This window comes from Lottia gigantea (assembly GCF_000327385.1).
Source record: "Lottia gigantea unplaced genomic scaffold LOTGIsca_78, whole genome shotgun sequence".
Lineage (NCBI taxonomy): Eukaryota > Metazoa > Mollusca > Gastropoda > Lottiidae > Lottia > Lottia gigantea.
The window spans coordinates 1101455-1127286 of record NW_008710601.1 but is presented as its reverse complement, the minus strand read 5'-3'; the positions used below and the strand labels follow the sequence as shown (position 1 = coordinate 1127286).

The following is a 25832-nucleotide window of genomic DNA, read 5'->3' as shown; positions in this document are numbered from 1 at the left end:
ATGTTAAATGCGGAGAAAAACAGAACGGACATGGAAAAAACTGTTTCGATCGTTTCAGAAAAAACAGAACCGACAGAGAAATGGGATTTTGGCGTTGTAGAAAGCTTAAAAGCGAAAAAAAATCTTGTCTGGTTTCAGATAAATTTGAGTAACAATGCACAACTCTCAAATACACCTCTCTTACTTGTTCTCTGAGAGAATAGTAGAAATAGATGGTACTTACATTCAATACATGGTTTTTTAATTTGATAAATGGGTTGTAAGACTGGTTGACAATCTATTCCACGTTTATATTTCTGTCGTCCACCTCGTACACGATCTAATCTAACACCTGAAATATAAATATAAATCATATTATTAGATATCGGATGAACTAGAATATTCTATCTTAATTCCATTCAGTTCACATTTATCCTTAATATCCGCAAGAAAACAAAGTCAGAAAAAAGTTTTAAACACCAAACATACATGTATTATCGAAATGAATTAATAACTTTTTCATCACAAGCGGCCACAATTTATACTGATTTGTATTTGCAGCAATGCTACCTCATCCTCGGCCATTAAAGCATACAGATCAGAACACGTTTAACAATTTATTATCTGCCATTGTCTCCAAAAGGTTAAATTTGTTTTCTGATTTAACAGAATAGAAGTGTTTTGTTGTCTGAAAATAGTTTATAATGTCTTAGAGAATTGATGTGTTGTCTCAACAAAAAGTTTGGAAAATCAATTTAATATAGCATGTTTAAATAGAGTGCTAGGAATTCACCAAATGTTGTTGTACTTTTAAATAATGAATTCTTAGTTTAGTTTAAGAGAAATTTTTCAAGAGAGGAAAAGAAAGGTATTATTAATTGAGACCTTATCTTCAATTATAACTGTATGAACTTAAAGAGACAGTTCCATTTTTGTTTGTCCAACCATACTTTAGTCTCAGAAACAGGATTTTTTTTGCTAAGCCAAACAGTTATAGGTTCAAATTTCACCATTTAAATTTGAGCCTTCAAATCCATGTGTGCCTAGAATTATCTGCGATTGAATGTTAAAATGACGAGTTGTCAATTTACTATACTCTGTGATATATAGAAAAGACATATAAAGAAATGGTGAGTAAAATTCTTAGTTTGAAGTATTGTTAAAGGAATTTTGTGATCTTCATACATTTTTAGTACTTCTGAAGACTAAATATCTAGATATATTCAAGACTAATTTCAACCCCATAAAATGGCGCACCCATCCTTATAAATGGATATTGATAATAACAGGAGGTTTTGTCAAGGAACCAGCTGGTAAGACAAGATTCTCCTGAACCTAAGTTGTTTCTTTCTTTTCTTTTCTTTTCTTTTATTGACAAAAAGAGAATGATTTGGTTATCAAATTCCAGAAAATAAGATATTAATTAAAGAATGGAAGAAATAGAATGGACCCACGAGGCACAACAACCCCTGAGAATTCATTAATCAGGTTTAATTCTTACCAACCTACACAGTTTGAGCTGCGATCAATTACATCAGACAATATCTGGTTTAATACTAAGTTAGTTTCTAGAACCATCTTGAAATAAATGTTTCCTATCAATCACGGATTAGAAGAGGAAGTCAGTTTCTGGCAAAGAAAATTTAATGATATTCTTTTTTAATTCTTGTAAAAGAATCAATAAAAATTTCAATGAATGCTGCCAAATCAATAGAGTGCTTACAATAACTTCAATAGATTCCATTTATTTACTTAAAATTAGCAGCTTTTATGAGGAAATGGAATTATCAATATTGAAACATGAAGTTCAAAGCTTGAGACTGCAAAGTATTTTACTGAATACAAAATATATTCCTATATCCTACTTTTTTTACAAGAAATATCAGAAATTATCCATCCTGAGGCATCTTTCTAGACAAGGAATATCAGAAATGATCCATCATGAGGCATTTGAGGCATCTTTCTAGACAAGGAATATCAGAAATGATCCATCATGAGGCATTTGAGGCATCTTTCTAGACAAGGAATATCAGAAATGATCCATCATGAGGCATCTTTCTAGGCTACAGAATATAAGCGTCTTAGGAATTGTGCAATGGGATAATTTATTCACAAGAGAGTATCATCCAGTCAACCAGTTTGGTGATAGATTTTAAAAGATTAATTCCAATAAATATTAACAAAACAACTGATTGAAAATCAAGCAGACGCCAAATTGGTTTCAGTGAAAATTCCAAAAGTCTAAAGTGACTATCTTTACCAATCTATATAAGTCTTGATACATGTAACCTAGTAACCATACTATTGTGGTTTATATTTATCAATTCTGGGTGAAATTCCATAGAAATGGTGGAATTTGTTTATTTGGTAGAGATATAAACTATGATCAGAATAGAAGTCTAATGATAGTGTTGAAGGAGTATCTAACTGTGTTGTTTATATTGTTTCTAGTTTGATATCACATACTATAAAACAGTCATTATCAGTCCATGTCTTAGGATTTCTAATCATTAGCTAATGCCACTTAATTTTTCCTGTTTGGAAGCAATCACCCCTGAATTTATCATCAAATTAATTCTCCAGTCAGCTGAAATCTAACAAATTGGGTAAACCTTTTCAAAATCGCAAAAATTTGACAATGCCAAAAAGCACAATTTTTCATTAAGCTTATCAAAAAGTGAAATTTTTCCCCTGTTGGTGTAGCTGATAAACCCAGGCCCTTCCAGCTACAGAATGCATGTGGAATTCTTTCTATCCTGGCACAATCTAAATAGCAGCAAATGATACCGGTATCAATGACTGTCTTCATAAGACTAAAAAGCAGGGCAAAGGAGAACATAAAATTCCAGTGCTTGTTAGGAAGGCAGATTCAATCAACCTACATTTCTCTTCAAACTATTGCTACTTAAAATCAATATTTTTACTGTTGTAAAACAATGATAGAAATTGGTACACACGAAAGTAAACCAACCAATATAGGTTACTATATATTACTTTTGTGCACTCATTCTACAGGAGTAATTAATCTAATGACCTAATGAGAAACTATTCTCTAATTAACAACTAATGTAATCACAGTGGTTGGTCTGTTTTTGTCTTAGTATCAGATCATAACTGCTAAAATAATGAACTGTTTGACAGAACTGTTAAACAAGGCAATAAAAGGGGAGATGTTTTACAAGGATAACAACTTAGGTTCACATGGATCCTTTCTACCAACTGGTCCTTGGGCAAACCTCTTGGCATAGATTATCTGTACCTTTTACAGCTGGGTCAAATGAAATAATGGAGTACATCAGGTCAATCTTGCCCAATGCACCTTTGAAATAAACCATATAATTTGAAATCAAATTCACAAACAGAGTTGTATCTAAATTTCATTTGATAAACGTAATAACATCTAGCAACAAGTTTTAAACCTGGCCTCTCAATCCGAGTATATTCCTTAGTGGATTACAGACTAGAATAGGAATTATCTAGAAAAACATATCTAGTTAATACTGTTAATATTGTTTATCATATAAATTAATCAATTATTGATGTTGATGTACATTACTGTACTAACTAGAAGAATCACTAACTATACAAAATCAATTGGGTTGATATATATATATAGATTTAGATTGTTGAGAAATATTGACAAACAAGTGTTTAATTAGCTTGCAGTCTGCTTTAATAATTTCACAATTTTGATGAAGATATCCATGCGAGAACCCTTGGGATTTTGGCTATGCTCTAAAGATGCCTCTGGGAGCTGCGGTGGCTCAGTGAGTTGCTAGATAATCTGAACGTCCAGGGTTCAATCCTGAGATAGTACCTCAGATTTTTCTGTGTGCTACAGGTTGTACACGTTAAAGATCCCTCGACAGTTGGAAATCGAAAAAGAGCTGTCCTGGAAAAATTTCCCTCATTAGCCCACATGGGGCAGAAAAGTAGGACGTAAAACTCCATTCATTTCATGTTCATTTCATTTCCAAAGATGTCTCTGAACTGAACAACTTATACTCCTAATTTTGCCTAATTTTCTTCGGATGAGATTTATGATTGACGGCATTGTCTTGCTTGTACAGAGTTTCAATAAGGTGCTCAAAAGACTAACTCTTTGATCAATATTACATTGTGGAAAGTAACGACTACATACATACATAATATTTGAAATGATAATTCAGGATAATTGCAGCTCAACAGTCACTATATCTATTAACTGGTGATTGTAGAAAAATAAGTCTGATAAATAAAGCTAATAGATTTAACAGATTTCTAAACTAGAAGTTGGCACTGAACTCTACAGGGTTTGAAGGGATAGATACCTCGTAAAAAAGTTCCATCAACAGTGGATACTTTCTGTATTAAAATTCAATATCTGGTCATAAATGGCTGCTCATTAGAAGAGATCAGCTCACTGTAGACATGTTTCAGATATAAATCCTCATCAGGACATTGGAAATGGAGATTCGTTTATACTTTTTGGACTATATTTTTATTAGCCAAATGTGAGAACTAACTGAAATGACCAATGAACTTGATCTTTTGATTTGATTTGATTTGATTTGATTTGATTTGATTTGATTTGGGTTTGATTTGGTTTGGTTTGGTTTGGTTTGGTTTGGTCTTCCGAACTGCAGTAAGATATAATCTCGATGGCTGTGTCCCTTTAATTCAGTAGTAAAACTAGTATATAGTTATTAATGATGACAAGATGGCACTATTTATCAACTACCATCTCTTTACTAACAGTCAAAATAACTTCTGTAAACAAACAGTGACTTATTTATAACAATAGATACTATTTGTTGTTTACTACCATTTGACATACCAGCAACCATCCATATCCAAACTTGGCCTACTTCAGACTTGAGATCAAAATCAACTCAGTTTAATTACTTATAGTGTTAGTTAGTGCTATCATGCTACTTTGTCATTTACATAATGCTATTATTTTGTATACATAAATGATAATGCTATCATTTTAAATACTAAGATAATGCTACCTTTTCATTTACATAGTAATAATGCTATCATTTTGAATACAATTATAGTGATATCATTTCAATTACATGCCTTCTTTTTAATATTATGATCATTCTATCATTTCAAAATTACAAAGTGATAATGCTATCATTTCAAAATTACAGAGTGATAATACTATCATTCCAAAATTACAAAGTGATAATGCTATCATGTCATTAACATAGTGATAATGCTATTATTTTGAATACAATGATCATGCTATCATTTCAATAACATTGTGGCAATTCTATCAATTTCAATTTTTTCAAAGTTATCGTTTGATCATGGCATCCTCTGGAGCCAAAGTGGTTTGCTTCCTGTAAGCCTAGTATATGTCACCTATTTTTATCTGGTTTCCCCATAATTGATGTAACTTGGTGTTTTCATTGTAAGCAATTTATTAACTTATCTGGCAATGTTCAGGTCCTGTATTCTTGAAACAATCTTAGCGCTAGGACATCCTAGGGTCTTAACTTCTAACATTGTTTTTAGGACGTCCTAGCTCTAAGATCGTTTTGAGAATACAGGCTCTGAACTTGAAGGTGGGCAAGGCAAATTTAGAACAAACTAACAATGAACCAATCTGTTGACATAATATTTCAAGACAAACATAATATCTTACAAGTTCTTAAACATTGGATGTTAATGTCATTATATCTATTGTAAATATAAATACATGATGTCTAGAGTGCTGATGGACGTGTTCTATGATATTTCCCTGGTAAATGAAATATTTGGCAGACGGCAAGTTAGGTAGGTGTATGGATATTTGAGAAATGTCAGTGAAGATGTGATACACATTTTTCTCCCAGACTACAACTTCGACATTCTATTATAAATTTTTTCTTTGATTTCTTAAAAACAATGTCTTTCTACGATTGCATGGAAAAACGATATCCTTTTAACGTGAAATTTTGATCAGAGTAATTTTTAAGTGAATCTGCGTTGAAGTCTGATGCTACAAATTATGTAAAAGTAGTAACTCAAAGAAAAGGCTGCCATGCAATTAATGTTGATCAGTTTACATAAGAAAGATTGGTTTTAAATTCCATCTGAACGGGTAAAATGGAACACCAAAAGTAAAAAAGGGGTCACAGTAATCTTTCTTAAAAGGGGCTCTATTCTAGAATCATCAAGGCATAACCAAAAGTATCTCAAAGAAAGATTAGTTTAAGGTCCATCTGAAGAAGAGGTAGCAAAGAGCCCCAAAAGCAAAACAGCCGTAACGGATGCAGAGCTTCCTTAAAAGGGCTGTATTAAAGATTTATCTGACAGTACAACCAAAAGCGTCTTGAAGCTTAAATGTTTTTGTGATTCCTGTTTATAATTTCAGGATTTACAGCTTGTTTTGAAGTTGTGTTTAATTGTGATGCCAGATGGTTCTATTCAAACACCTACTAAGAGATGATGATTTAATCCTCTCTCTAATCGGCTTGTTGGAACATAAAGGATTAAACTACAAAAACAATTCAATTTTAAATCAAAGCTGGCACCCACATTCTGCTAGCTACCTAATCCTCCATGTGGTCATGATTTCAGCCCACTCTTTCTCCATCTTAGCTAGAACTAATATCTTACTGACTAACTAAAGGCCAACTCACACTGGTATTGACTTAAACTATGAATACCAGTTGCAGGAAATCAACATAGAAAATTAGAACACATCTTCCTGGAGAGAAACCAAACTTATACCACTGAGATAATCAGTTAGAAAGTTAGCACACAGAAATTTTGTCAATTTATTTCCCTATCAAAAATGAGAAAACAAGCCTTCAACTATCTTCTGCTGACTACCTAATGAAATAAGACAACATGAAAGATCATTCTGCTCTACAATCTGGATACGAGTATCACAAGAGCTTTGAATCTTCCCCGAGACAACCAGAGACTAAATTTCGAGACAACCAGAGACTAAATTTCATTTGGGATCTATATACATTGTTCAGTAGACTACAAAGAAACAAGTTTAGATTCTTAATCTATCATTTGTATTGGCTTGAATTTGTGTGTTTCAGGCATTCAGAAATAGGATGATATGACATCAAATTGGTTGCAAAACGCCCAGACAACGATAATTGATATTGTAATGATCATATCATAGTGAGTGTTGTCTGCAACACAAATACACCTAAAATGGACCCACTAAAGCTAGTTAATCAAATGTAAATAATTAACATGCATGACAGTTTACAGTATTTGTTGACTGAAATATCACTAATACAAGCATTATAATGTTAAGTGCATGGAGGCCAGTATCTTATTCTATCAATTATTGATAGGGTTTTATTATCAGTGTCATAATCCATTTTGGTCTTAGAGTGAAAGCTTAACATATATATTATGCCATTTTATATCCCAAGAGAAAGATGTTAATGTATTAATTAAAGAGTGCTATTTTGTTAACATAAAGGGTCAGAGTCTTCCATAATGAAATAACTTTTCTGATGTCTGCCCTGATGAAGATTGGAAACATAATCAGGACCAACAGAGGTTTTTTTTGCATTCCCAAATAATCTTTTTTTGAATGTATGCCAAATAATTACCTTGGTGACTAAAAAAATCTGGATATGCCTGGAGTAGTTTTCATAAGAAATGAAGACAATTCATCTTTATTCTCATCTATCTGCCAGATTTAATTAGATCGAAAGAAAATAACTCTAAGATATTGGCTCAAAGTCCAGTTTGTTTACAAAGATTTGAGTGGAATGTTAGGTTAAAAATAAAGTGAAAGTAGTTGAAGGCTAGTGAAATAAAATATAGCAGATTACAGGTGTTAACAGATAAATAGTTCTACTTGATTGATGAACTCATTCCAGGTATTTTAAAGGTGGGAAGTATTAAGTTGAACTTGATTCAGACCAGTTGTTTAAAAGTGGAAGGCATTTGATTTCAATTGACTGTTTTCGACCAAAATTTTCAAAAGGGGTAAATTTCATTGATAATCTTAGACCATTTGATTTTCAGTGAATGAATTAATATGTGAATGATCGTTTCAGATTGGAGCTGTTGAAAACATGCAAAAGTCTATCGTTCAAGTTCGAAACATTTTAAAATCTTCATCTCTCATCGTAAAAGATTGCACAAGGCAGTAGCACAAGGTTTCTGAAAACTATTTTGACAAAGCAGATAAACGAAGGTAGTTTAACAGAGGAAGGTGTTGAACTTGATTGATTGTCTCAGGTATTAAAGTGGTAGGTATGTGAATCTGATATTTGTAATTCCCTTGCTGCTGGCGTGTAACTATCTGCTGGTATCTAACACTATATATAGCAACCCTGAACTAAATACATACACAATAATACACTGTAAATCTTCTTCTTAAACAGATGGCATGGAAAACACAACTTAGTCTGAGAGAGTCTGATCTTTATTTAACCCCCTTCAATAGACGTGGGTAGAGTTATCATGACCTGAACAGGTTTTGATTTCAATTCCACAATTCAGTTGGCTTCAGACAGGAAACACCCCCACAAAAGTCATAAAGCTACAAAAAGTTATTCAACCTTGATTTCAGATAACTTTGAGCTTCAGCGAGTTTTCTTACTTTGATCCTACATTGGAGGTCCAATAATGGTATATTAACAGGTTATGAGGTTATATTGTATCTGAATGTTGGCTGCATGAGATGAGCTCTTGTCAATTGGAGGTAGCAAGTGTCACTCAGAATCATTATTCGATGGCCACAGCAATTATGTGAAGTGGTCCACTCTGATTTCAAATCAAGCTGCAAGAGGAACACAACAGTGTGTTCAGAATAAAATATTTTAACGAAGAAAAAAAATTCTAGTAAAGAAAACGTTTCAGAGAACATGTTGATGTTTCCATAATTACAAAATTGTTTATTACAAATTCGTAAAACAAGACCAAATTAAAGCCAGACTAACTCGGACTTAATGCAGCAAAGAAGAATGTTTGTTGGTAATGGTAAATTAGAGAAAAAATCTTGAGATTCTACGATGAGCATATGGTATGATACTCTCTAATGATATCCCAAGCTAACGTCAATCAAGACCTGCTGACAGGTCAATCAGTTTATTATAGTCGCTTAAATCCTGCTATTCCATTGGTGCCAATTCTACTGGAATTTACTTTGGCACAAATTGCTGACCATTATTCCAAAATGTCTGAAAGCATTCCTGACTTAAGCTGCAAGACCTTCAGGATCAGAATTATTACTATCAGGCCTTTTTACAAGTGACTACCATTTTTGATTTGAAGTATCTTGGCACAAAATGCTAACCATTCCACCTGGGAGGTCTGGTAGGTTCCCGATTTTAGATGGGAGTCTGTCAGGACCTTATTATCTAGGCACAAATTGTTAACCATTCCACCTTATAATAGTCTGAAAGATTTCTGATTTTAGATGGGAGCCTGTCAGGACCTTATTATCAAGGAACAAATATCTGAGAATTCCACCAAGAGACCAAATGTTTCCTGTTTTTAGATGCAAGCCTGTCAGGACCTCATTATCTAGGAATTAATCGCTGACCATTCCACCTGATAGTCTGAAAGACTCCTGGTAATATTAAAGTTCTTATTAGATCTCCAACCTTCACTGAACCATTTATATTAAGATTTTTTCAATATTTAATTTTGATATCTCATATCAATCAACATAAATCAAGTAATCAAAGTAATAAATCAAACTTAATCAGGTGCTTAACACATCAAGAGATATACTTCATGATCTATTATATAGTACTCATTTCAAATTATGAAAAATTTGAAAAAATGAACAGTAAAAGTAGACGGAGTGGGCTTGGCTATTCTGTTTAAATGCTTTTGAAGGCATTGTTAAGAGGTTTTCTAAAAATTTTATGTGTATCAGGGAAACCAATCGATTTGCACCATCCCAATTTTCAATCAGATGTCTTTTTCTTGAAATTACACTTAAATTTAGACTATCGCAAAAGTAGCTATTGAAATGCGAGAACCTTTGCAATAGTGACTACATTAAACGCCTAGTTTTGGTTGAATTGCAAGAACCACAGATATCTAATTGAAAATTGGATTAAGGCAAATCAATGCTATCAGTGTCCCTGATACACATACAAAATTTAGCAAATCTCTTTACAAATACAATCCCTTTTAGATTAACCTTGTATTTGTTTCTTGGTTTGGATATTTTTAGAAAATGTATATTTTTGCTTGGTCAAACTACAAGCTGCACTGTGTACAAACTATTCAGATCTTCAGACCAATCGATGATTAGTCAGTTATCTTTTCTAGTACGGTGCCATGTTGGAAGAAAAGTCAGAAAAAATCAATGCTTTTGGATTATGGAATCAATACCTTACTCAGACAGGAATATAGATAGGTCCCAAATTCCTGACATTCTTCTGACTTCATTTACATTTCGTGTGGATTTCTTTTTTAATCAATGATTGTGAGAAAGATGACTTTATTTAGACATCTTCTCCCATAAAAAATATCATTTCCTGTTTCATCATGTCCCAATCCAGCCAGATATAGACAAGAAAATGTATTTTAAAGATAAAATTTGTAAATTCCGTCTTTAACCTGTGATCTTAGAGACTTAACATGGCCTTTTTTATGAATGATTCATTAGCTACAGTCTTTCTACTTTCATTGGTAAATCGAATTTTACCAATTATTTTTTTAATGAATTGGAACATCAGCTTCAAAATAAATTTTGTCAATAAATACTTCCAAAAACTGAAAATTGTCTTCTGTAAAAACATATTCTTAAAAATGATTATTTTGGCATTTGTAAAAACAATGTCTTAGCATCAATATATATTCTGAATTAGAATGATCCCAGATAATCGATTTTCCTTCGAAAGCAAGAAAAACGGTAATCAATAGAATTTGGAGAAAAATGTCGCAGATTTGAAATTGTTCCTTACCTTCTCTAAGCATGCCAACTCTTAAACATTTTTGGAATCGGCAAGCTTGGCAGGCCTTACGTCTTCTTTTAGTTATTTCACATTCTCCACTAGCTGGGCAGGAGTATTCTATATTTCCTGAAAAAAATAAACAAATTAATCTATATATCTGGTTAAACAGGTTAGATTTTCAGAAATTTTTCTGATAATCAACAATTGCTTTCTAACAGCATGACAGCTTTAATATCCATTAGGAAGTTTTATGTGGTGACATGCAAATTGAATTCCAATCTTAACAAGGTTCTTCAATCATTCCCTACATAGAAATATCTTTTATCTTTTAGATGGAAATTATTCTGAGGAATATTGTCTAAAAGTAAACACAAAGAACAATCTGCTTACAGGTTTTTCAGATTGTTCAAGACAAAATCTGGATCAGATTTCTTTGCTTAGTAGCATATTGTACCAAACCACATTTTTCTATTTTCTTTTAAGAAAAGCGATACTCTTTTCTTTCAAAAACAATGTTACACCCTGGGGATGTTTTTTCATCATTTCAACAAAATAAATGGGATGTGACATTAAATTATTCTGTTTTCAAAGAACACAAAAAATCGGTCAGCGCAAAAAGGGCTTTGGTCAAACTTTTCCTTAACTAGCTCTAGACTATTCCTTATCTAGTTCTAGACTGTTATTTAACTAGTTCTAGACTTTTTCTTAACTAGCTCTAGACTTTTTCTTATCTAGTTCTAGACTTTTCCTTATCTAGTTCTAGACTTTTTCTAAACTAGCTCAAAACTTTTCCTTGACAAGCTCTAGACTTTTCCTTAACTAGCTCTTGACTTTTCCTTAACTAGCTCTTGACTTTTCCTTAACTAGCTCTTGTCTTTTCCTTAACTAGTTCTAGACTTTTCCTTAACTAGCTCTTGACTTTTCCTTAACTAGTTCTAGACTTTTCCTTAACTAGTTCTAGATCAAATATCTTTTATATGTTTTGACAAAAACAAGTTTATTCAAATGAGATTTGGACTAAGATAATAGTTACAAGAGAAACATGAGCTGAATACATCAGCAATAAAACCCTGAATATACAAAATATAAAAATAGGTCATGTGTCTCAGCAGCGAGGGGGTTTATGATATATATCATTACTGTATATAATCCCTTTAATCTGTATTGATATGATAATGTTAGGGTTTCATAAGGTCATCAGCCTAACTTGTAATATACAATTAGATGATTTAATATACAGAATACTTATGGTGTATTGCTATAGCTCGTTAACTAAATTTAATTACCAGCAATTTATTGTATTTCAAGGCAGAGATATAGTTACTTATATTTGTTAAATGAGTTGATAGAGCTCAATTACAGCTAACCATATCTCTTTTCAGAATTAAACTCTGACTTAGGGTCTTATTGCAAATGTACTTCTAAGAACATTTACTCATGCATTTCCACAACATTTCCTATATTCAGATATAATCATGAAATCTTGGGTACTAACTGCCTACGACAATGTTAACACTCTTGAAATGAAGACAGAATCTCGAATTTTACTTCTGAAAAGGGATACAGATAAATGGAATTAAGTTTTATCAATTTGTAGAGAGAAATATCTAGATGATGATAACATGTATATTTTCTTTAAAAAAACAAAAATTAAATGATATTCATCACATATATTGGCAATTATCTACCTCATACCTAACAATCTCAAATTCACCTTTCTTATTGAAAGTCTTTGAAAATCTATAAATATGCATGTGAACATGACAAGAAAATGAAGGTGGGGTAATTTCAGGTGATTAAGGGGCAATTACTGAATAATATCTCATATGTTAGCGGATATCAATTAATATACTGTTAATTTATTGATTAGAGATGTATATATCTAATAATGTAATAATGGCCCAGTGTTATAGGAATTATACTTCAATCGATATATTATAATCTAATAGTAGTAGGAGTTAGTTATCAATCCCACTAATAATGTTTGACGTCATTCAAGGTTTTTTATTTACAATACTTTTTAACCACAATAGTAATGGAATAGAATAGACATGTCATTACATTGTGTAGAACATCATATCTACTAATCTTATTGGCTAAGTATTATTGGTAATAGTTTCTCCACCTTTCAGATGTCTTTCAAAAAACTTCCACCAAAATTACCAATTTCAAACTCTCAAATCAAAGATTAATGTATCAGAAAATATTTTGTCTTGTAAATTTTACAAGTATTCATTGTCCTTGCCTAGACTTCAGCACTTAAAGACTTGTGTCACTTTGATCCCTTGGCAAACATAAGACAAACTTTGCAGACGCAATTTTCACGACAGTCTCATTTGTTTTTCCTATATAACATTTTGTTTTGATGTAGATAAAGCATTTTGGCAATTGGTAGACCTGTTCTTGGCAAAACAAAAACAATTCTGTTCGATTAAATATATATAACCTGAGCACGTAATTGCCAAGCAGACGGTAATTGGACTCCCTGCCTTGTAACCAACTGTACATCCCCACTGCTCAGATTTATAAAACAACAGATTGCTTTTGATGAAATACTTTCATATTTCTTCATGAAGAGAGAAGATGTTATCTAGAAGATTCTAGCTGTGAACCAGAACTTTGGCACAATGATATAAGAAAAACAAGAGAGAATGGCAAGCAGATTTCAATTTCCTCAACACGACATTTAAATTACATCATTCCAAAGCCCAGGGGATGAATATCACAATAAGCAATTGATTTCTAGACAGTTTATAACAAGGTATATGATTGTTATGTATATAACAGTTACTAAGGGGAATATGAAGAAATGAAGCTTTCTGCTGTGCATCATCTGAATATTTTCACCATCTTTCTGCAGTATATCATCTGAATAAATTCACCAGCTTTCTGTTGTACATCATCTGAATAATTTCACAAGCTTTTAGCTGTGTATCATCTGAATAAATTCACCAGCTTTCTGCTGTGCATCACTGCTGTACATCATCTGAATAAATTACCAGCTCTCTGCTGTGCATCATCTGAATAAATTCACCAACTTTCTGCTGTGTATTATCTGAATAAATTCACCAGCTTTCTGCTGTACATCATCTATGGCAGAGAAATTTACTGTTCGTATTTACCTTCATGAGTAGTTGATTCCATCAAAGAGAAGTACCATCAGGTGTTTTGAAAAGAGTTAGCATGGTCTGGATCTCGAGCGAAAAGTTCTCTCAAAATCAACAAAAAATTATACCCTGTAATCTCCTTCAGGCCAGATTGAACCAAGCATTTAGCTGACAATGCTCTTTAGAGGAAAGCTACTCATTTCCCAGATCTGCAGACCTATAGACAGTAAATAGAAATCAAATTGAATTCTTGACCTAAAAATGGCCCCCAACACTTTTCGTGACGTCCATTTCAACATTTTATCCCATACCACTCAGACTAAATTGCAATGGAATTAAATAGAGTCCTAACATCCTGATTTATAAAAGACTTTCAGTCAGAGGAAAGATTCTATTTAATAATTGAGTTGTAGTAAAGTCATCTTAACCTCGTTCCTGAAAATCAATGAGATAGCGCCAACAACATCAAAGTTAGTTTAGGCTAAGATTTCTATATTAAGTAATCAAACAGTATTGGTTAACTGACTGTCAGAGAGGAAATACGGTTTGAAAATATGCCACCTTGCCTGTCTGGTGTAAGCAAGTCACACACAGGGAAGGACAGAATCACACTGTTAGAAGGAGCAGAATCACACTGTTAGAAAGAGCAGAAACACACACCACACTCTTAGAAAAGGAGCAGAACCATACACCACACTCTTAGAAGGTACAGAATCACACTCTTAGAAAAAAGAGATTGTTCCCCCTTACAAAGAACTTTTACTTTTATATTCTTGTATGACCAATCACCTTATTTAGCATTATTTCAGCATTATTTTTCAATTAACAGTCAGAGAAGAGATATTTACGATAATTTTGAATAAACTTATCATCAAACCCTTTACATCCTCAAAGTAGATGTACACAGATCAGATCAGTTCTGTTAACAAGGATGATGGCTCAGAGTAACTGGTGTTTTAAAGTAGTCATTAGACATGTGGCAGTCTTCATGTGCAAAGAGATTATCCAGACATATAACAGACAGCAAGCAGCAGCAATGAACCTGATAGATCTGAAAATCACAAGATGCAATTATTGCTGGTAGATAGGTAGGCCATAAACAATGGAGATGTCAACTGTGATTTTTCAGTCATCAATGCCCTAAGGTCCACTAAATCCAGTGATTGATCAGATTTTAATATATATGCCGCTTGTTGCTCCTTTCTTCCAGTTTCAAAGTTAACCTGATCCACTATGAACTCTATGCATCTGCAGTTTCGCCAGATTGACCTTCCTCAGATTAAGAATATTGTAGTGTTGGCAGATTAACCTGTCAATATCGAAGTATTCCCTTGAGGAATAGTACTTTTTTTCTAATGGTACTATGGTAGTGGAACACTCACAACAACCTGATAATTAATTTAACGCTTTACTGAGTGTTCTTTCATCATCCATTATACAGTAGCTCCTAATTACTTTTCTTTCTACATCAGGCTAGTCCATCTACCAGATTTCTACTATGTTTACTGACAAAATAGAAAGCCAATTCAATTAGCACCACTCTTTTAGTAGTCATATCCAGAGATTTGGGGCGCAAATTAGGGTATTTCTTTGGTCTCAAATAAATTGTAAGCTATCTTTTCAAAATTATGTTGAAACACAATGAGATTCTGTCCAGACATATTTGCCACGCATCAAATCAAAACTGTGTCCAAAACCTTAGAACTCTATCAAATGGCGGATATCTTAATTCTGCTCTCACATCTAAGGAAATAAATTTAGAACTCAATTTACGCTCTACCAGTAGATATTCAGACCTTTGAGGATGTTAATAGATAGCTAAAATTGAGCTTTATCATTTGAGAAAGCAATTTAGATAATCATCTATAGGTTGACCATAGAGATCACAACTGTAATACAACCATAAGCCAAAATATTTAAACATTGCTACAAAAATTGTACAAGCAATGCACAGAATTCTACAATACATGTTCAGTTAACTTGTCGTATTGTCTATAAAAAGTGAGCTAATAAACAAAAGAACACAGGTGTGTGAGCAGGTAGAATTAGATTAGAATTAAGATTTTCAAGTAGTTTATTAGAGTACTTCACACTCAAAATATATAGCCTAATAAAATCTAAGTGGTTTGTATTATTAATCTACTGAGCAATATCATTACCTAAAAAACTTTTGACAATTTTATGTTTTAACAGATAAGATGATTAAAAAGAGTCAAGAGTACACAACAAAATGGTAGAGTGAAAATCATTGTGCAATGCAGGAAATTTTTTCAATTTTTTTCTTTGTCAACAAGCTTTTAACAATAAGCTATAAACATTTGGGACAAAAAATGGATATTAGATACACACCATGTCAAATCTTCAGACATTTTTTTTTTAAAGATGAAAAATTACAAGCCATTTTGGGTAAAATGCTTAATTTATTGATAATACCTTTGATACATAATATGCACTATACATTTCAAAAATGTGTCGTGTGTCAAATCTTGTTAAGGCACATTCAGGAGTATATTATCAAAAGACCACAGCGTTGTGTTTATGAGACACCCCCGGTGTATTCTATATTGTCCTGTTGTTTTCTTTATTTTCCCGCCAAAACCTGGCCATATGGAAATTAGTTTGATCATGAATACTAGAGTGGGAATATTGATATCATATAATAAGCAGATTAAAGATATCATGTCAATCTAATCAATCGATCAATCACTTCAATTCTTATAGCATGATTCCACTAAACGCTTGAGTAGCCACCAACAACCAAGGCCTACCTTGAAGCTATTGTGTGAAAAAATGTTATTGAAGGGGTTCAATGACTTTATAAGTAAGTGTATACAATGTATTTTGTGCTATGTGAAGCTATTTGACTATTTGGCAGAGCATTCTTGTCACATAACAATGTTTTACTAACAATGTAAGATGGTTTGTATTTGGTCTATATGAAAGGTTCAGGGCCACTCATTGCTGTGAAAGCATGTATAGTGCATATAAGTGCCTCACTAACAAATATTTTTTTCGGAACTCACACATCGACAACAATATTATAGGGTAGCCATAATCTTACAGACTCTCGAAAAGAAAAATACACATTCAGGGACAATTGAAGTCAACCTAAACAAAAAGAATAATCCATTTTGTTTTCAGGTAGAATTATTAGAATTCAAAACCAAATTGTGTTCCTAATAACTAAAAGTGGACTGCTTTTAGCATTTTCTCCAGATATGCACTGGAATATTTTCGTTGATTGGTAGATGACCAGTTTACATACACCTCCAGCAGAAGTTGGTATCTCAGACTATATATATAGTTGTTAGTAGTTAGATTGGAACCAAGTGGATGGTTTTGGACAGTTTGTTTGGTTGTTGTGAATGATCAGGCAGTGTAACACAGCCCAACTTTAATTGTGTTATTCAATGTGGAATATCTTTCATTGACCTAAGGTTTATAATATTGTTATAATATAAACAACTGTCCCTAACAAAGTATTAATTAGACCATAGCCTTGAACCAGGATTAAGCATTATATAGAGATTAGCCACTGGCAGGATTATTGAAAGGAAGGGAATAAAAGAGCTGAGCTTAATCCTTTGTTACCAAATATAATCCTACCCATATCTCTTTAATTAGTTACTAGGTATTCATTTTTCTTTATTAGTAAATTCCTTTTTAGACAATTATTCCCTAAACAAATTACCATATGATCAATGACATTTCACTCTTGTTCAGTGAGTCTGCTAAACTTTGATCATATCTAAGTCAATAAAGGATTACAACTTTATCTCTTAGTCCTGATAGGGATCTATATCTGAAACATGTCTTGACTCCAAATATTTGTCTATTAAGTTATAAAGACATTATAAATTAATCTTAAATCAATAAAATGAAATGAATGGAGTTTTACGTCCTACTTTTCTACACCATGTTGGCTAATGAAGACGGGCAATGCTATGCAGGGTGCAATAAGGGAAATTTTGCCAGGACAGCAGCATTAGCTTGCTCTTTCTCAATTTCCAACTGTTGAGGAATCTTTAACGTGCACAGCCTGTAGCACACAGGGCCTCGGTTTATTGTCCCATTCGAACGACTAGACGCTTTTTCCATGTCAGCCCCTCTTACTTAAATCAATAAAGAAAGAAGCAAACCCAATTTTACAAGGATAATAACATGGACTCTTTAGAATCTACCTTGGATAAGTTTCGCTTTACAATAGAGATTTGGTTCATAAATGACCCATATTTAAAATTGCCACATAGACAAAATTAAAACATTAAACATAAATTCAGGTCATGTGTACTGAAAAAAAAAAGTTTTTAAAACAATATAACCTCGTTTAAATTTAGTCTACTTTAAAATTTTAATCTGATTATTTAATGCAAGAGTTAAACAATTTACACAGGTTTTCTCCTTTGATACCAACATAAACCTCCTACCACTGGTCTGTATTTCAACAGGACCAGGGCTTTATGGCAACGGATGTTTACCAGGCTAATGTATCCCCTACTTAAAACACTACTCAGCTACGTGACAAATTAGCCATGAAGAGGTTCAATTACATGCAGAAGTGAGAGATAAAATAAAGAAGTGTTTTAACTTGTAAAATATCCGACAGTTAAAAAAACTACTTCACATCCCTATGTTATGGTTTAACAACCACAGTTTTGTTCAATCTAAACATCTCCTGCAAAGATTTTGAGACGTTTTTTCAAATTTTTCAGATTTTCTTCGTGTTCCCTTCTGCTTTTTGAAATTTTTTAAAACATTTTCACCTTTTCTTCACCTTTCAGATTTTCTTGCCAATCAATGTTCTAAGTTAAGATGTCAGATTGGCGACTTGAAATTAGTTAAGCCAGAAACCAGAAAACAATTCCAAAAGCACTGCCATGTGCCAGTAGTGGATAAAAATCCAATTGCTATTATATTCTTCAAGTTGCTACCAATTTGCCAGTTGTGGGTAAAAATCCAATTCATTTTGCTAATTAGATTCTCCAAGAAGCTGCCAGTTGCCAGTAGTGGGTAAAACTCCAATTGTTATTAGATTCGACCAGGAAAAGTCAAACTGACCCTTCCTTAAGGTTCTTTAATCAAAATCAATGATGAATTTGTTGAGTTATGAGAAGATGTTTTCAGTAATCATGAAAGATTTACTAGCTAGATCTATATAATTCAATTCACAATGAAATGTTAAGAATTTTAATAAAATCAAGGAGTTGAAAAATCTTCACGTCATGGTTTATATCATAAAAAATACCAGGTGTCAAAAGAAAATTAGTTCTTAAACATTCATAAACATTACCAAATATTTTCAAAATCTTGATGATTTGAAACATATTTCATATCCCTGATCACCCAAGGCCGTCTCTGTAGAAATCTTCTGGGAATATTTTATGGTATATATACTGATATATCAGTAATTGCTCTGGGTTTCCTGTCAGAAACACACTTTTCCAAAGATATTGTTATATCAATGATCACTTTGACCAAGGCCATCAAAATTTTGTTGGTCCATCCAAAGAATCACAAGGAGAAAACTTCAGTTCAGTTCTTTTCCAAATCAAACTCCGTAAGTCTGCACACAAATAGCTATTGCGTGGATTCCCAACAGAGAGCAATCATGACGTCTGCTACCTATAAGATTGCCATTACTTTCATTGCTTTGCTTGTATGAATAATGTAATTGTAGACAATCTGAAAGTCTAAGTTATACTCTGAAAAGTAACTTTGTGAAATAGGCCAGCTACTCTAAGATGATAGAGGTACGCCAAGCCATGGCTTTCCCGGTAGCCATGGCTTTCCCGGTGTTTGTGAACCTTTTACCATATTGGTTTTAATTTAGGACCATCAGAATGGCAAATCCAGGATGGCGATTGTTCTCATTTTGTGTCTACCTCGATGACTACGGTAATCAAATTTCAATTTTGAATTGGAAAATGTTAGTCAATTTTTTCGCTTACGATACACAATTAGGCAATATTGAATAAGGCAAGTCATTAAAATTGCCTAATCAATCACGAAAAAGACAGATAAAACAATTCTAGAGAAGTTAATAACATTCTATAGCCAGTAAACACAGATTTGGTGCCAAATATACTACAAGACTATCATCTGATACGATTAACTTGTACACCAGAACATATGTTCAATACATAGCTAGAAAGGTTAAAGGGCAACAATTCTACCTTTCTATTAGGATATCGACCTTTATAGCACTATCACGCAGAATTCCTGCAAAATACTTGTTCAATCTTTAAGCAATTACCCTACACTGCATACCATATTTGGTGCAATCATATTTTTTCATGAAATGGTATCTACTTAAAAATATTTTTGGAATTTTACTGTGAAAAGAAGATGACATTTAAACAAAGTGCAATTTCAGTAAAGTGCTAACCGATCTCATTATGTTAAAGATGGGTTTCCTTATTTTTCAGTGTCAAATTAAGCAAACTATCTGATTAATTGGTGTCTCTAATGAATTATCATGTATACATTCTTAATCATATCATGTTCTTATTGCATATAATTAAGAGTTTTAACCAATCATAAATGTCCATGTATGTACAGTCTGGATAAACAAAAAAGACTTTTTGACCTTTCTCGATCAGTCAGACATTAGAATTCTGCTGGTAATTCTCCTCTATTTTAGTTTATTAATTATGGATGTGAGACAAACTGGTATTTCAGAACCAGTAGCTCAAGTATTAGCTCTTTCATTTTATGAAAATAAGGGAACCCATCTTTAAGAGTACCAATAGCTCTCTTTCAATGACTTGTGATATAAAAGTGAAGATGATAGGAGAGGGTATAAAATGGAAAAATTGTTAAAATATACCATATCACTGTTATTTAGTTACCTTGTAATTTTCTTCATTTTCTTAGCATTTATCAATGCCAAGACATGTATTCGTATTATCAAATTGATAACATTATGACAAAACGCCAAAATGCTCTCCATATTCTTTTTATTTGCAAATTTATTGGGATTATATCATGATGTCCCTAAAATATGTAAGCTTACCAATTTGAAAAACTTCTCTTACAACTTCAGCTTCTACTGATGGCTAAGCATCCACAAACCAACCAATAATGACTCAAATCCTATGCTTTCCTATCATGAATCTTTGGATCAAGCATGTTATTTCAGCATTTTTCTCTGCAATCTATTTGAACAATGCTCAAAGAAAACCAGAATGTCCACACTTACCTTGTATAGTTCTTTTGAAGAAGGCTTTACAAGCTTCACAAGATGATACACCATAATGATATCCTGATGCTATATCTCCACATACTAAACACACACGTTTAGTCCCATCCAGTAGATCAGTCTCGGATACCAATGCACTGGATACACAAAAGTCCATTTTATTATCGACACTGCACGGCGATATATTGCCACTATCACCGCTATCCCCTTGGTACGAACGGTCTGATCCGTAATCATCGTGAGCAGCATAATCCCCAAACACATCACGATCAAAATTGTCATCTAATGAATGTTGGGAACACCGACTAAGTCCTAATGGACTGTTGGGTTCACATTTGATTCCAGTTTCTAATTCCATATTTGTGGACCACAGAGTCATTGATTGATTATAGTCCAGATATCCTGAACCCTGAAAAAAAGAAACAAAATAAACTTTAAGCTTTTATATAGGATTCAGTTAATAAGATCTTCTTGTTGAATCTTATCAACAGCCTTGCTAAAATCACAAAACGATCAGAACTAAAGTGGAGCTAATTGTGTCAAGAGGATCTATCACCAATCCACTTCCAAACCCAAATCTTTACATATGCCCATTATTATGAAGATGTTCTTGCTGAATCTTATCAACAGCCTGGCTAAAATCACAAAACGATCAGAACCAAAGTGGAGCTAATTGTGTCAAGAGGATCTATCACCAATCCACTTCCAAACCCAAATCTTTACATATGCCCATTATTATGAAGATGTTCTTGCTGAATCTTATCAACAGCCTGGCTAAAATCACAAAACGATCAGAACTAAAGTGGAGCTAATTGTGTCAAGAGGATCTATCACCAATCCACTTCCAAACCCAAATCTTTACATATGCCCATTATTATGAAGATGTTCTTGCTGAATCTTATCAACAGCCTGGCTAAAATCACAAAACGATCAGAACCAAAGTGGAGCTAATTGTGTCAAGAGGATCTATCACCAATCCACTTCCAAACCCAAATCTTTACATATGCCCATTATTATGAAGATGTTCTTGCTGAATCTTATCAACAGCCTTGCTGAAATCACAAAACGATCAGAACTAAAGTGGAGCAAATTGTGTCAAGAGGATCTATCACCAATCCACTTCCAAACCCAAATCTTTACATATGCCCATTATTATGAAGATGTTCTTGCTGAATCTTATCAACAGCCTGGCTAAAATCACAAAACGATCAGAACTAAAGTGGAGCTAATTGTGTCAAGAGGATCTATCACCAATCCACTTCCAAACCCAAATCTTTACATATGCCCATTATTATGAAGATGTTCTTGCTGAATTTTATCAACAGCCTGGCTAAAATCACAAAACGATCAGAACCAAAGTGGAGCTAATTGTGTCAAGAGGATCTATCACCAATCCACTTCCAAACCCAAATCTTTACATATGCCCATTATTATGAAGATGTTCTTGCTGAATCTTATCAACAGCCTGGCTAAAATCACAAAACGATCAGAACTAAAGTGGAGCTAATTGTGTCAAGAGGATCTATCACCAATCCACTTCCAAACCCAAATCTTTACATATGCCCATTATTATGAAGATGTTCTTGCTGAATCTTATCAACAGCCTGGCTAAAATCACAAAACGATCAGAACTAAAGTGGAGCTAATTTTGAAGAGGTACTGTCACAAATTGTCTGCCAACACCAAATTTTTACATCAAGTTCATAAGATTAAAAATCTTCAATATATATATATGAAGGTCTACTCGCTGAATGTTTTCAAGAGCCATGCAAACTAAAGTGAAGCTTATTGTGTTAAGAGGATCTAGATATCACAAAGTCCCTGCCAAAACCAATGTATGTGTCTTGTGTCCCTACAAAAACTAAATCAATACAAACAAACTTAAACAACACATCTCAAGTTAAACATCATATACAGGTTCCCAAAGTACCCATGAACTAAGACAACAAACTGTTCACTATCTAATGACAACTATGTACCTAGCGAAGGTTCCAGCAATACGAATATCAACTTGGCATATCATATCATAACAGGTTGATATATATTGTCTATGATTACATTAACCTAATTCTTTCATAACCACTTTCATAATAATACAAGTTATAAATATAGTCAACACTCTAAACAACATTGGCATCAGACCAAAAAATGCAGAAAAAGACGACTCCCACACCGTGCAGGTTATTAGTGACAATGAAATTAGCTTTCTTATTTTCCCTTGCATTTTCATGACGTCAAGCTATTACAAAATTCAGTCTTATACCTTGACTGCAATAGCCACTATTCCCCAGAACTGCTTGAACAAAGAATCTCTATGCCAATGTTCTTACAAAAACAAAAGACATAATAAAGCACAGCCAAAAAACTAATAGGATACAAATTAACATCATCTACCAAAAAAATAAATAAGGTACCAGTATTAACTATCCGAAAGAAGAATGGCACTGGTCAGGAGTTGCAGAAGAATTCATTGAAGCCAAGTGTTGCTTACAAGACATGGCACTGACATTCAAATGGCACATTTCAATCTAGAGCAAAAGCCCAGACAGAATATTATAATTATTTTATGCTCTTGAATAGAATATGCAACCACAATTTATCTTATTGAATACAACATAGACTATTCATACAATTATAAAATGTGAATCAGACAATTGGAAGCACCAATTACAATGTTACTATGTCAAAGGCGAATTAAGCTTGGACAATGATTCGGCAACATGGACTTCAAAAAATAAGGGGAAGCTCTCTTTAAATAGCTGACTATATTTCTTAATTTATGGATTGCAATGGCTATGTTTTTGAAAGACAATAACTAATCAACAGTAAGCTTATCAACTATTTCATTTAGTAGTTCATGATTTAAGATGTTTTTAGTTGATTTTCATCAAAATAACAACTTCTTCATAAGAATTTCTATTCTAATCAGGAACAGCTTAATAAACAACACAGAACTTGTTTCCAAATATATGTGAAACTGTGAACATTCTTCTTACTCAAATGTACAAGGTAAAGAAAGATGGATATAGAGGTAATCTTAGATGCTCCTTTTGATAATGAAGTCTTGACCCAAATTAAGCTTACCAGATCATTAAATCAGGCTTAGCTTCTTTAAGCTTTTAAGTCTTTTGATGATTGTTATGAAAATACAATAACTTTAACAATAATGAAACAATGTATAAAATATGCCTAGAATGTTTGTCTCCACAATAATAACATTGTAGACCAACTTAAAGGCTTTTATCATGAAAACCACTAATTGTTAAAAGGCTGGTTGGCAGAATACATTTAATCTTACAGAGTTAAATGACAGGCAGTTAACAATGCTTTTTGATGTTTCAAATTATAGTCATGCAGTTAACTCTTTAACTTTTTAATAAAATTTAGGCTACCATTTCCAATCTTACTAGACCACTCTATGCAGTACGCAATGAGGGGTATCTTGCAATGACAAGGACACCACTAGTCACAAGCAAAGCATTTTTTCCATAAATTTTGCAGAGGGACTTATAATATGAAATCATAAAAGAAAAAAAGGTTATGCCAATCTAAATAGACCTGTGTCAAAGTCCACTAACTGACAAAACCAATGACTTCAAGATGGACAAAAAAGTCATTATAGAAGAATTTTAATTAACAAACAATTTCATAATCAGAGACCAGTAAATTCATAAATATTAAAGCTTATCATTAAAACATCATGACATTAAAATCTTGATCTCCTAGGCAGGGAATGATTATCAGTAAGTACCATATATATTGTAATAAGTTCCCAAGTGGTCTCATTATCACCAAAGTACAAGATCCTCTAAGTTGCAGTACACTATGAGATAGTTAATAATATAGGAACTTAAATATTATTGAATTAGCCCAAATTATTCATAATTTATTCAGAATTCATTAAAATTTATTCATGTGGAAAATAAGTTTTTATGAAGCATTTTGATACATAGGTCCAAAACACACATTAAGCCAGTAGAGTTAAAACTCCCTCTATAGCTGTCCCATATAAATCCAAAGTAATAAACAAATGTGTGGGTGGGCGAAATTCATAAATTATATAAATGCAACCCTACCCATTAATAGTTTAACTTAAAATTCATAAGCACTTTTCTTACCAGTAAAGGATCCTTAGGCATGTCTGTATATATATAAACAGTGAGAACACTGACTGGTTATGAATACAAGTGTTTATAACTAAAGAAAATAATCCTGCTGTAAGAATTGGTGGTAGGACTATATAGTAGTTACTATAGTCCTTACACTAAATATTAATATCAGCTTATCTTCTCCATACTTTATTAACTGGTATTGTTTAAAATCACTATTGTTATACAACACAGTATATAATACAGTACATTACTAGTTGAAACTTATCATACTAAATGATCTTCATAGAGATCTCCTAACAAACTACCTACTGTTTCATATACCTGTAGGCCTTTTACCTATCATATACACACTCATTGCATCATAGCCTCAATCTTTCTTCTGTGTATGGCCTCCAGCCAACAAATTTGGCAATTGCCATCATACTAAGATCTCACTTACGCACAACACATCCAGTAAGAAAGGTGGTGGTGGCAATTTGCCGACCAGCAAATGTTACCTGAGATATGGTAGCTTATCTTTCTAAATGTTAATGTTATCATCTAAGATTGATGTATTCTTTTTTAAAAT

At 32.9% G+C, this 25832-nt stretch overlaps 1 protein-coding gene across 1 annotated transcript; it reads right to left on the bottom strand.

The window, feature by feature from the left end:
* Positions 1-254: 254 nt before the first annotated feature.
* Positions 255-21183, bottom strand: LOTGIDRAFT_73758 (hypothetical protein; the record flags this gene model as incomplete). Its single annotated transcript, XM_009066564.1, has 3 exons — positions 255-331; positions 10857-10973; positions 21153-21183. Coding segments are annotated over 3 exons (225 nt in total), but the record flags the coding sequence as incomplete, so codon positions are not given.
* Positions 21184-25832: the final 4649 nt, after the last annotated feature.